Source organism: Pelodiscus sinensis, chromosome 11 (genome assembly GCF_052426305.1).
Source record: "Pelodiscus sinensis isolate ZL-2025 chromosome 11, ASM5242630v1, whole genome shotgun sequence".
Taxonomy (NCBI): Eukaryota; Metazoa; Chordata; order Testudines; family Trionychidae; genus Pelodiscus; species Pelodiscus sinensis.
In genome coordinates, this window is record NC_143062.1 from 6,734,609 (window position 1) to 6,747,395 (window position 12,787).

Consider the following 12,787-nt stretch of genomic DNA (forward strand, 5'->3'; position numbering starts at 1 on the left):
GGGACTGGGCCCGGGCTGAGCAGCGCTTCCTGCAGCTTCCCGGCGTGGCCACCAGGTGGTGCCAAGCACCCGAACAAGGGACCGGAGGGGGGGGGGGGGGGGGGGGCACGTGGCACAGCTTTCCAAAGCAGCCCCCCCCCCCCGGCGGCACGGCGGGCTGGGGCCCTGGGCTCGGGCATGGCTGGCGGCAGATGGGTGCTGGGCTGGAGCAGCGAATGGTCACGGGGCTCTCTGAGCTCCCCTGAGCCCGCTGGCCACCCTGCCCCGGCCTTGGCCTGCCCCTGCCCACCCACCCCTGGGGCTCTGAGTCGGGTGATCTGCAGCGGGTGAGACAGGGCCTTAGGGAGCAGCCACCCTCGGACAGGCCCCGCTGAGACGCCAATGGGACTGTTTGTGCCAGTGGCCGGCCCCCCTTTGCCCCACTTCGCGGCCCCCCCAGCACAGCACCAAGCGGAGGCTGCGGGGGACTTGCCATGCAGGCAGCCCCATGGCCCCCCACGTGGGCCGGCGCCAGGGCAGTTGCCTCTGCTGGGGCCCCCTGCGCCCAGCCTGACATTGGCAGGCAGGGCCGGGGGAGACAAGCGCGCCACTTGCCCAGCCGGGGCAGTGTGGACTAGTGGGCAGAGCAGCAGGGTTTGGGCGACCTGGCGTGTGGCCCGGCTTCGGGCACCTGTCCGCCGGGCGCCTCTCCCATACCCCTTCACGTGGGGCTGGGGCAGTGACCCTCAGAGGAGAGGTGCCCTGTGGCCCTAACACAGGAGCGGTGACCCTGAGGGTATGTCTACACTACCCTCCTAGTTCGAACTAGGAGGGTAATGTATGCATACCGCACTTGCTAATGAAGCCCGGGATTTGAATTTCCCGGGCTTCATTAGCATAAGCGGGGAGCCGCCATTTTTAAATCCCCGCTGCTTCGAACCCCGTGTAGCGCGGCTACACGGGGCTCGAACTAGGTAGTTCGGACTAGGGTGCCTATTCCGAACTACCGGTACACCTCGTTTCACGAGGAGTACCGGTAGTTCGGAATAGGACCCTAGTCCGAACTACCTAGTTCGAGCCCCGTGTAGCCGCGCTACACGGGGTTCGAAGCAGTGGGGATTTAAAAATGGCGGCTCCCCGCTTATGCTAATGAAGCCCGGGAAATTCAAATCCCGGCTTCATTAGCAAGTGCGGTATGCATACATTACCCCGCTAGTTCGAACTAGGTAGTGTAGACATACCCTGAGAGAAGAGCGACCCCCCCCCCATTGTGGGCTGCACACCCCCAGCCAGAGCAGCAGCCCTCGGCACACTGGGGGGTCTCCGGTCCGGCCTGACCTAGCCCTGCCCTGTCTCCTTGAGGGCTGGGAACATGTCCCCTGGCTTCCGTCTGGAGCGGTCACTCCTCATGGGGGCTGGGCGCTGGCTCCGGAACGGCAGCGATGCTGGAGCTCGCCTGGCTCGGCTCTCTGGTCCCTCGGCTCCCCCTCCTGGAGACAGCGAAGAGGAGGCGATGCCGGGGGCGGCTCCCCTGGGACCGACATCTTCATTGCACTTGACCACGGCATTGTGTCCCTGGGCCGGGCGCCAGCCGCCATGCACTCCTGGACCGCAGCGAGCGAGCCTCTGCCAGACAACGGGGCTGTTACTTCCTGCCCCGCACTGCGGCCCAGTCGGTTTATGCCCAGAAGCATGTGGATGTAAAACCCCTCTGGACGTTTGAATCACACCACACGAACTCGGGGTGCGTTCCCCCTCCAGACACGTGCCTCAGCCTTTCGAAACAAACCCAGGTGGCTCTGGGGCTGGCCCGAGCAATATCCTGCAGCAGTGAGTCCCGCAGGTTAGGTGTCCCTGCTGTGCAATAGGGATTCTGGGCCCTGATGAAGGGCCTACCCACGGGGACTCCCGTGTGCCTCAGGTCTGCCTGTGGCCACGTGGGGGCAGGCTGGGCTCCTGGTTTCTACGGTGACAGTGGCAGTAATTTACTTCTTCCCACAAGTGCCCCCCCAGACCTGTGGCGCTGCATGTCCCGTTCTGTGCCTGGCCCCCGCTGGGTGCACCCCAGTATCTCCAAGTCAAGAGCACACGGAGCCCGGGGCTTTGCGTCTCCTTTATTATGTATTACACGGGGGGGTCATTTCCTTCCCAAATAGAAATCTCATTTAAACAGATCAGCTCAAAGCGACCCCTCTCCCTGTCCCAGCCAGGAGGGGGGCGAAGGGACAGGCCAGGGGGAGGCCCAGCGACGTGGGAACTCAGCCCCAGCCCCGACGCAGCGCGCGACCGAACCCGCGTCAGCCCCCGGGCAGAGCAGGCAGCTGTACTCACCTGCTGCCCCTGAGCAACCCCGCTCGGGCGGGGGGGCAGGTACCAGCCCCGTTCTGCCCCCCACACCCTGCCCCATCAGCACCTTGAGCTCGCCCATCCCACAGAGCCCCAGGAAACCTGGGAGCGGAGCCTTCCTGGCAGGCCAGTGTAGCCCCCTCCGGCCTGAGCTCAGACCCTCACAGGATGGGGCCCTCGGAGGGCTGACAAGCACCTGGGAGCCGTTGGCTGGGCCCCGATCTGCAGCCAGGGGAGCCTCCGTGGGGCACTTGCGCACGTTAACCCCCAGGCACAGACGTGGCGCGGCCTGGCCCCCCGACACGAGCCGCCAGCCGCCCAGAGACGGTGGGTCGGAGGCTTCGCCTGCCATCCCAGGGTGCCCAAAAAGGCCGCTCGCTGCGATGCTCAGCTGCCCGAGGGCAATGGCGAGGCTGGGCAGCAGGGCCCCACGGCGCTGCAGCATTGGAGCCCCTCCCCTGGGTGTCTGGGCCCTACCACGCCGCAGGCTGTGCTCCTAGTTAGGGGTCCAAGCCCCCCATTCTTCTGCTGCCAGGGCGTTCCCTGCCCCCCAGGACAGAACCCGCCGGCTGCTCTATGGGGCTCAGCGAACACTGCCACAGCCAGCTGCCCTGCATGTGCACCCCCAGCCTGCCCCCAGGGCTGGTCTGCCCCACGGGGCGCGAGCCCAGCGACCAGGAGCTCCGGGTCTGGCCCGCGGCCCCAGGCAACGGGGTGGGGAGAGACCTGCCTTGATGCCCCTGGGCTCCGGCCGCCCAGCTGGGCAGCAACTCGGCAGCGGGAACCCCAGCAGCCTGGCTGTGGCTCTGCCCCCAGGCGGGAGCCAGTTTACCTGCTGCCCCCCAGGGCTGGGAGCCAGCTGGGCAGGGCAGGAGAGGTCCCAGGGAGTGCCCAGTGGAGAGGGGCCCGGGACATGGCACGTGGGCAGGGCTGGGCTGACAGCTGATGGGATCCAGGTCACCGAGGTGGACAAGACCCGTCCAAAGGGGCGAAACTGGGGCACCCTGCCCCCTCTCTCCAGTCTGGCTCCACAGCCCGCACAGCCTCCCAGCTCCGGCATGGGCTGTGGGGCTGGCCCCCGGAAAGCACGAGCCGCAGGGTCAGCAACACCAGGACAGTGTGTGCGTGTGCGCGCACGTGTGTGTGTGTGTGTGTGTATGTGCGTGTTACAGGTGTGCATATGTACAAGGGTGTGTATGTGTGTGCATGTCTGTGCACACGTGTGTGCACGCACGCTTGTGTGCATGGGTACAAGTGTGTATGCATGTGTGCATGTGTACAAGTGTGTGTATGCGTGTACACGTTTGTGCATGTGTACAAGCGTGTGTATGCGCATGTGTACATATACATACATATATAAAATAAATTAATGTCGATTCTCTTACATTATTTCGATTAGCAGCAAATCAAGTTGTAGAGACTATTTAGTTTCGACACAAGCTCAGAGGTGGAACCACAACGCTCAGCGGCGCGCCCCCGGCGGCCATGGGGAAGGCCGTGTCTCTCCATGCTGTGGGGCAGGGTGTGGGTCCAGGCAGAGGGCAAGGGCTCCGGTTGTAATATCAGGTCAGGCGTTGAAGTCCCCACCCTCCTGGGGAGTGCGTCAGGCAGAGGCCTGTGGCCAGGGTGCCCTCAGCTCACCCCACACACTGCCCTCCTTGGCAGGGGGGAGACCACGGCTGTGGGCAGCCACAGAGCAGCAGCCGTGCCAGGATCTTCCATGAGCCAGACCCTGTGGGCGCCACACTGGGCGTGGGATCTACCCCCGCAAGAGGCAGTGAGGGCTCTGAAGGGCACGTCCAGCCTTGTGCCGCGGCAGGGAAAGAAACCGAGGCGCAGGGCCAGACGTCCTCCATCCCACCCATTCCAGTTCCTTTCGCTGCCCCTCCCATGGGCAGCACTCACAGCTCACAGCCGGCCCGCAGTGAGGTAGGGAAGTAGCAGTCCCATTTTACAGATGGAGAAACTGAGGCAAGTTCACCTAGCCGGGAAGAGCGCCCATTCCCGTGCTGCAGCCACTAATCCTGTGTCTCTTGGCGCTTCTCGTGCCCCGGCCGCATGGCCCAGCAGGGCTGCACCCACCCCCACTGGGGGATTGCTCGGCTCCCCCTCGCTGTGTTTGCTGGTGGTGACGGGCTGGCCCGCCCCTGCAGGGAAAACCCCAGTGGCGCCGAAGGGCCGGGTCGCGGGGCAGAGCGGGCAGCAGGCGGGGGCAGGGGAGCATGGCTTAGCCAGCCCCGTTGCTCAGGACGCAGGCCGGGGCGGGAGGGCACCTGCTGCTGCCCTCTAGTGGCTGCCCCCGCTCTTGATGCCACCCGTCGCCCAGTCACTGATGATGAAGCTGAGACTCATGACCATGAAGAGCACACCAAGGCCCGCGAAGCCGGCAGCCTGAAAGAGACATGGGGGGCAGGAGCTGTCAGCCCGCTGCCCGTAGTGCCAGGGAGCCAGCCACTCCCACCTGTGTCCGCACATAGCTCCGCCCACCTGTACCCGTCAGGCACCTGGCTCCACCCCCAAGCCTGCCCACATATCCCTCAGAGACGTAGCTCCACCCCTAGCCCCGCCCACCTGCCACCCTCACATACCTAGCTCCGCCCAGACCCTACCCACCTGTATCCTTCAAGGACATAGCTCCACCCCCAACCCCGCCCACCTGCACCCCTCACGCACCTAACTCCGCCCCAACCCCGCCCACCTGCCCCCCTCACGCACCTAGCTCCGCCCCAACCCCGCCCACCTGCCCCCCTCACGCACCTAGCTCCGCCCCAACCCCGCCCACCTGCCCCCCTCACGCACCTAGCTCCACCCCAACCCCGCCCACCTGCCCCCCTCACGCACCTAGCTCCGCCCCAACCCCGCCCACCTGCACCCCTCACACACCTAGCTCTGCCCCAACCCCGCCCACCTGCATCCCTCACGCACCTAGCTCCGCCCCAACCCCGCCCACCTGCACCCCTCACACACCTAGCTCTGCCCCAACCCCACCCACCTGCACCCCTCACGCACCTAGCTCCCCCCAACCCCCCACCTGTATCCCTCACGCACCTAGCTCCGCCCCAACCCCGCCCACCTGCACCCCTCAGGCACCTAGCTCCGCCCCAACCCCACCCACCTGCACCCCTCACGCACCTAGCTCCGCCCCAACCCCGCCCACCTGCACCCCTCACACACCTAGCTCTGCCCCAACCCCGCCCACCTGCACCCCTCACGCACCTAGCTCCGCCTCAACTCCGCCCACCTGCACCCCTCAGGCACCTAGCTCCGCCCCAACCCCGCCCACCTGCACCCCTCACGCACCTAGCTCCGCCCCAACCCCGCCCACCTGCCCCCCTCACGCACCTAGCTCCGCCCCAACCCCGCCCACCTGCACCCCTCACGCACCTAGCTCCGCCCCAACCCCGCCCACCTGCACCCCTCACGCACCTAGCTCCGCCCCAACCCCGCCCACCTGCACCGCTCACGCACCTAGCTCCGCCCCAACCCCGCCCACCTGCACCCCTCACGCACCTAGCTCCGCCCCAACCCCGCCCACCTGCACCCCTCACGCACCTAGCTCCGCCCCAACCCCGCCCACCTGCATCCCTCACGCACCTAGCTCCGCCCCAACCCCGCCCACCTGCACCCCTCAGGCACCTAGCTCCGCCCCAACCCCGCCCACCTGCACCCCTCACGCACCTAGCTCCGCCCCAACCCCCCACCTGCATCCCTCACGCACCTAGCTCCGCCCCAACCCCGCCCACCTGCACCCCTCAGGCACCTAGCTCCGCCCCAACCCCGCCCACCTGCACCCCTCACGCACCTAGCTCCGCCCCAACCCCGCCCACCTGCACCCCTCACGCACCTAGCTCCGCCCCAACCCTCCACCTGCACCCCTCACGCACCTAGCTCCGCCCCAACCCCGCCCACCTGCACCCCTCACGCACCTAGCTCCGCCCCAACCCCCCACCTGCACCCCTCACGCACCTAGCTCGCCCCAACCCTCCACCTGTACCCCTCAGGCACCTAGCTCCGCCCCAACCCCGCCCACCTGCACCCCTCACGCACCTAGCTCCGCCCCAACCCCGCCCACCTGCACCCCTCACGCACCTAGCTCCGCCCCAACCCCGCCCACCTGCATCCCTCACGCACCTAGCTCCGCCCCAACCCCGCCCACCTGCACCCCTCACGCACCTAGCTCCGCCCCAACCCCGCCCACCTGCACCCCTCACGCACCTAGCTCCACCCCAATCCCACCCACCTGCACCCCTCACGCACCTAGCTCCGCCCCAACCCCGCCCACCTGCACTCCTCACGCACCTAGCTCCGCCCCAACCCCGCCCACCTGCACCCCTCACGCACCTAGCTCCGCCCCAACCCCGCCCACCTGCATCCCTCACGCACCTAGCTCCGCCCCAACCCCGCCCACCTGCACCCCTCACGCACCTAGCTCCGCCCCAACCCCCCACCTGTATCCCTCACGCACCGAGCTCCATCCCAACCCTCCACCTGTACCCCTCAGGCACCGAGCTCTGCCTCAACTCTGCCCATCTGGGTCCCTCCCTCAGCGGTGCCCCTCCCCCAATGCACGTGTCATGTTTCCCCCCTGCAGGGCTCCCACTAAGAGTCTCCGGGGTATCAGATGAGAGGGGGTGACTTATGAGGGTAGGGTCTCTCCCGGGCTCTGGGAGGGCTGTGGGGACTAGTGGTTAGGGGTGGGGGGGCTGAGCTGCAGGACTCCTGGGTATAGCCCATGCTGTAAACACACTCCCTTGCTTCTGACACAGGAGCCACGGCCCACAGCCAGAGGGCTCCGGGGGTCCCCTATGCGTGTGCCCTCCAGGAGGGAAGGACACTGGAAACGAAGGCCCCTGGCTTCAGACCACTGGTGGCCAGTAATGCGGGGCGGCTTGAGACACGGCCCAGCCGTGCCGATTGCCCTGCAGGGCTCGGCTGGCCCCCACGGCCACGTCGGTGCCCAGGCCACACCCTGCCGCGCCCCTCGCCCCACGACGTACCAGGAGCTTGGGGACGGACTTGGCGGGTTCCTTGTCCTTGGGCACGATGCGGATGTAGAAGATGGCCGGGAAGATGAAGATGAGGCAGGGGGCCGACGTGGCACCTGGAGAACAGCAGGAGAGGGTGGGTCCGGGGGGCTGGCTCTTCCCCACTCCGGGGGAGAAAAGCACTCCCGCCCTGGGGGGCAGATGCCAGGAGACCCCCCACTTCCTCCCCAAGATGCCAGCTGGAAACACTAAACCCGCGTCTGTTTGTTATCAAGCCCGGTGTAAGTACCTGGGGGCGACCAGTGTGCATCTCTCTCACGCTGAGACGGGGCCCACGGGCCACCCACCCTGGGTAAAACAGCCACCGCCGAGCGGGGACTGGTTTGGGGGCCTGGCCCCACTGGGGCTCTGCTCCCGGCTGTTGTAGCTGGCTCTGCGTCCGTGTTGCTCTGCAGGGGGCTGAGCAGAGGGCAGGTAGACGTGACGGGCCAAGGGTGACACCCCACAGGGAGCCCTGCAATACGACCCCTGGCACTCCCGCCTCCTCCCTTAATTACTTCCCTGGAATCAGGGGGCCAGCCGTCCTGGCCCACCCCCGGGCGCCAGCCTTGCCCCAGGGCTGCCCGCGGTGCGGGGCCAGGGACCAGGCCTTGCGTGGTGAGGGCGGAGAACCCCCAGGGCATCGAGCTGAGGGACCCCCTTTGCCTCTCGGGCTCACTCCGGGGACGAGGGGTTCAGCGGCGGCAGGACCCGGGTGCCCGGTGGCGCTGGGGAAGGAGAGGCTGGCCGGTGGGGGGAGGGGAGGGGAGGGGACTGACCGATCAGGCCGAAGATGCCCAGGATGGAGGGGGCGAAGATGACCAGCAGGTTGATGGCGATGAGCAGCACCACGGCGATCACCGTGTGGCGGACCCAGCTGAAATCCTTGTCTTGGAACAGCATCTGCTGGATGGCGCGGCGCACCTGCGGGGGAAGGGCGCAGATTGCATGTGCCCTCACCAGGGCCTCTGGCCTGCTCGCCCACACCCGCCATGGCCTGGGCACTGGATGTGCCCCTCACCAGGGCCTCTGGCCGGCTCGCCCACACCCGCCATGGCCTGGGCACTGGATGTGCCCCTCACCAGGGCCTCTGGCCTGCTCGCCCACGCCCGCCATGGCCTGGGCACTGGATGTGCCCCTCACCAGGGCCTCTGGCCTGCTCGCCCACGCCCGCCATGGCCTGGGCACTGGATGTGCCCCTCACCAGGGCCTCTGGCCTGCTCGCCCACGCCCGCTATGGCCTGGGCACTGGATGTGCCCCTCACCAGGGCCTCTGGCCTGCTCGCCCACGCCCGCCATGGCCTGTGCACTGGATGTGCCCCTCACCAGGGCCTCTGGCCTGCTCGCCCACGCCCGCTATGGCCTGGGCACTGGATGTGCCCCTCACCAGGGCCTCTGGTCTGCTCGCCCACGCCGGCCATGGCCTGGGCACTGAATGTGGCCCTCACCAGGGCCTCTGGGCTGCACTCGCCCCAGTCCCTGGCCAGCCCCCTGATCCCAGCCCCCTTCCTGCCGTTTGTGTCGATGTCCGTTTCCTGCTGTTCCCGTGCCCACTGCCACCTGCGCAGGGCCGGGCCTCGCCAGAAAACCACAGGCACTTGCCAGGCCACCACACTGGGCTGTCCTGAGTCCCCACGGCCCATCCCGCCCCTGGCCTCCGCTGGCACTGCCCGGCCGGTGCCCACGTGGGCCGTGCAGGGACCAGGGACCACGGTGCCAGTGTCACCCGGGGAGGGGCGCGCACAGGGAACAGCCCACCCGAGGCTGGCGGCGCGGCGCCTACCGGGAAGAGGACGATGGGCACCGTCAGCGTCACGGCGATGAGCACGGCCACGCGCACGCACAGGATCAGCACGTCGAAGGGGTCCACGTAGCTGTAGGTGTGCAGCAGCTCTGACTCCACCCGGCCTGCGGGCACAGCCTGCGTCAGCGGAGCCCCTGCCACCGGCCAGCCTGGGCTCGGGGAGGGCTGGGCAGGAGAGCAGCCCATGGCAGCACGGGAGGGCTCCGCTTGTGAGCCTTGCAGCCCAGGGAGCTGGCAGGTGCTGGCTGCATCCCTCGGGGCTGGCAAGGGCAGGGGACGGCCTGGAGCTCACAAGGGGCAGGGGCTGGTGCAGGGTGGGGGCAGGGGCGGGGCAGGCAGGGCGGGGCAGGCAGGGCGGGGCGGGGCAGGCAGGGGGGGCAGGCCGGGGCAGCACTCACCGTAGAAGGTGAGGTAGCCGAAGAGGGCGGCCAGGAAGTACATGAGGTACATGACGAGGATGGAGATGTTGGCGATTCCCTGCATCTTCTTCTTGGAGGGGCTGCGGGACACGGGAGCAGGTGACATTCGCTAGGTGCCGGCAGCTCTCAGCCCTCCCGTGTGGCCCCCCCTCGAGGCCGGGCCCTGCCAGGCGGCTGAGCGAGCCCCCTTGCCCGGCGCAGACGAGGGCTCCTGAGCAGACCCCAAGGTGCCAGCTGGCGCCCAGCAGCAGCGGCTCTTGGCAGGGGGCCGCACTGACCTCTGGCGGGGGCCTCGCAGGCTCTGCCCTGCATCTCCGCCGGGGCGCAGGCTCCCGCCGCCAGCTGGGCGCGCAGACAGCACGGGAGGCAGGAAGCTCCGGGGTGGCCCAGGAAAAGGGGGCGGGGCTGTCGGCCGGGGTCTGGCCAGGCAGCGGCGTGGGCGGCACGGATCACGGGCCCCCAGAGTGGCCGTGGGCGGCTCCCATGCTGCCAGATGCCCAAGCCAGAGAACAGCTGGTGGGGGGGGGCAGAACCTGCTGGAGCAGAGCCCAGACTCAGGAGTCCCAGGGCAGCGGAGGTGGCTTGGAGCAATAGGGGCCCTGGACCAGCCACAAGGGGGCCCCTCTCGGCATCGCCCCATTGCCTTCCATGGGGCCACGTTCAGTGCTGGGGCCCCGGGGCTGCCCCCATCTCAGCCACTGCCCCCCATCCCGGTCCCCCAGGACTCACTCCTTCAGCTCCGTGTAGATGGGCAGCACCTCGGGGTGGCACACGAAGGCGAAGGCCATGATGGGGATGGTGTAAGCCGTCTGCAGAGACACCGGGGGTCAGAGGGGCGGGGGCACTGCCAGGGAGAGCGCCCCGGCTGCCCAGGCCGGGTCCCTGTGGCCGGGCGTGGCCCGGGGCGGGAGTGGAGCAGGCAGGAACGCCAGGGGAGGGCGTCGGATGAGTCTGGGTCCCACCAGCCGGGGACGCCCAGCTCCCCCTGAGAACGGAGCATCTCTGGCCACGCGGGACCAGAGAAACGGGGGCCAGGTACGGCCCGAGGGCAGGAAACCCAGGCACCCTGTGAGCCAGCCCTGCCGTCCAGGGGCCCGAGTAGAGACCTGGGGCTTGGCCGGGCGGCGGCAGGGCCAGGCGTGGGCACAGCAGTCGAGGGAGACACCTGCACCCACAGCCAGGGAAGGGCCAGCCCCACCCATGCGGGGCAGCAGAACACGTGCATGTGCACAGACACGCATGCACGCACACGCGTGTGCACACAGACACACACACTGCCGTACACACACGCACACGCGCGTGTGCACACAGACACACACACTGCCGTACACACACACACACGCGCGTGTGCACACAGACACACACACTGCCGTACACACACACACACGCATGTGCACGCGCACACACTGCCATACACACACACACGCGGGTGCCCGTCTGCAGGTGCGGGGCTCCTGGCCAGCCTGCCCGGTGCCCGGCGCGGGCGTACCTGGGAGTTGAGCGTGAAGAGGCTGAAGGCGCAGGCGTAGTCGGGCGGGTGGTCGCCGGCGCTGCCCTGGCTGTGGCTGAGGTTGCTGGTGCCGTTGCTGCCCCGCTCAGGGAGGGGGCAGGGGATCTGGAACTTCTTGTAGATGACCTGGGGGGGAGAACACGGTCGGCGCCCAGCCCCCGAGGCCCCTGCCTGCGATGCCCAGCGGGGCCCACGAGCCGCCACCAGGAGCCCGCGGCTACGGCCCCTTCACGCCTGGAGCCGACGTTCAGCCCCGCTGGGCTCCGGAGCCCTGGGCCGCCACTGGCCGGACTTTCCTGCACCGTGGGCTGAGGCCTGCCTGGCCAGGGGCCTGCCCACGGCTCCTCATGCCTCCCCGGGGCCAGGGCACGCGAAGGGCCCTGGGCTTCTTCCGTCGGGCTCACTGCACCAGCCACCTCGGAGCGAACCTGCGGTGAGCCGGAGCCAACGGCACCGACCCCCCGGCCGCGCAGCCCCCAGAGCTGCCCAGTGGGCGCATGAGACGGGCGGGGGAGCGAGCTCCAGCCGGGGCGGTGCCCCCAGGAGAGCCGGTGCCAGGGCTGCAGCCCAGCGGCACTGGGCGTGTCCCCGGCCCGGCACACTCACCGAGATGAGGAAGAAGACCATGCAGCTCAGGGAGAACCCGCTGGTGTAGCCCAGGTAGCCTGGGGAGAGAGGAGAGGGGCTGAGCATGGGCCGAGCTGGGGTGTCCCAGCCCTCGCCCAGGGCCCACCTGGGACTGGCCTGCTTGGGGGTGGCGGGGCCCCATGGCAACAGGGTGGACTCCCCACTCCTCATGCTTGGGCCCCAGGCCTGTCTTGGGCTGCCACCAGGCCCCGGCCGGACTCTGCACTTGGCCCAGGCCCACGTGGGGTGTGTGTGGGGGGGGGGCTGGCCAGACACCTAGCGCCCCCCCGATCCCAGCGAGAGAGACCTGCCGGCCCAGACACAGGCTGGTCTTACCCTGCCCCCCAACCCCTCCCTGTCCCCCTGACTCCCAGCCCCCGCTGCCCCCCAGCTAGCCCCACACGGCGCTCGCCTGCCCTGCACCCACGATGCGCCCGGGCCCCTCTCTCCGGTACCCTGCCCCGCGAGGGCGACTCACCCAGCTGCTTCATGAGGGCCAGGGGCAGGATGACGCTGACGGAGATGAGGATCACCAGGTAGTTCCCGTTCAGGTACCAGTCCCTGTGTGACGCAGCGGGGGGGCTGTCAGTCACTGCCGTGTTTTGGGGAGGGCCGGGGGACAGAAGATGCCCCCTGGCTCTGGGAGCAGGACAATGGAGGCGGGGCTGCCTGGGGGCTCAGGGACCAGTAGCGGATGTTTTAGACCAAGGAAGGGGGGTTCAAGGCCCGTGAGCCCCTACCCCAAGAGGACTGAGGCTCTGCCCTGGCTCCGCGGTTAACATTGATCCCAAGCTAGGCCGCGTCTGGGAACCAATAACCCTTCTACTCGACTGGCCGGTGGAGAGTCCCCTCTGGCTGCGGACGGGGTGCAGGGCCGGGGCTCCCCGACGCGCCGTCACACCCTGCAAGCCAAGAGCCAGCTCAGGCCCTGCTCTGCTGGGCTGGGGGGCTAGCGGGCCTGGGGCTGGCTCCGGTGACGCCCCGACCCAGCCCTGCGGTGCCCCTCACTCCGCACCCACAGCCCCACGAGCCCGCCCCGGAAGGACAGCCCAGTCCTGCCTGGACCCGCAGTGGTGCC

General features: G+C 68.5%; 1 protein-coding gene across 1 annotated transcript in view; it reads right to left on the reverse strand.

Annotated features, from left to right (window-relative positions):
- Positions 1-2,073: 2,073 nt before the first annotated feature.
- The window catches only part of SLC38A3 (solute carrier family 38 member 3), a 46,632-nt gene continuing 35,918 nt past the window's right edge, over positions 2,074-12,787 (reverse strand). Inside the window, exons 8-16 of the mRNA XM_075939547.2 lie at positions 12,188-12,270; positions 11,689-11,747; positions 11,062-11,208; positions 10,302-10,381; positions 9,552-9,652; positions 9,133-9,257; positions 8,129-8,273; positions 7,323-7,426; positions 2,074-4,716 (exon numbers count right to left, since the gene is read on the reverse strand). Coding sequence (XP_075795662.2) covers positions 4,612-4,716; positions 7,323-7,426; positions 8,129-8,273; positions 9,133-9,257; positions 9,552-9,652; positions 10,302-10,381; positions 11,062-11,208; positions 11,689-11,747; positions 12,188-12,270 — 949 coding nt within the window. The 3' untranslated portion in view covers positions 2,074-4,611. The remainder of the gene's footprint in view (positions 4,717-7,322; positions 7,427-8,128; positions 8,274-9,132; positions 9,258-9,551; positions 9,653-10,301; positions 10,382-11,061; positions 11,209-11,688; positions 11,748-12,187; positions 12,271-12,787) is intronic.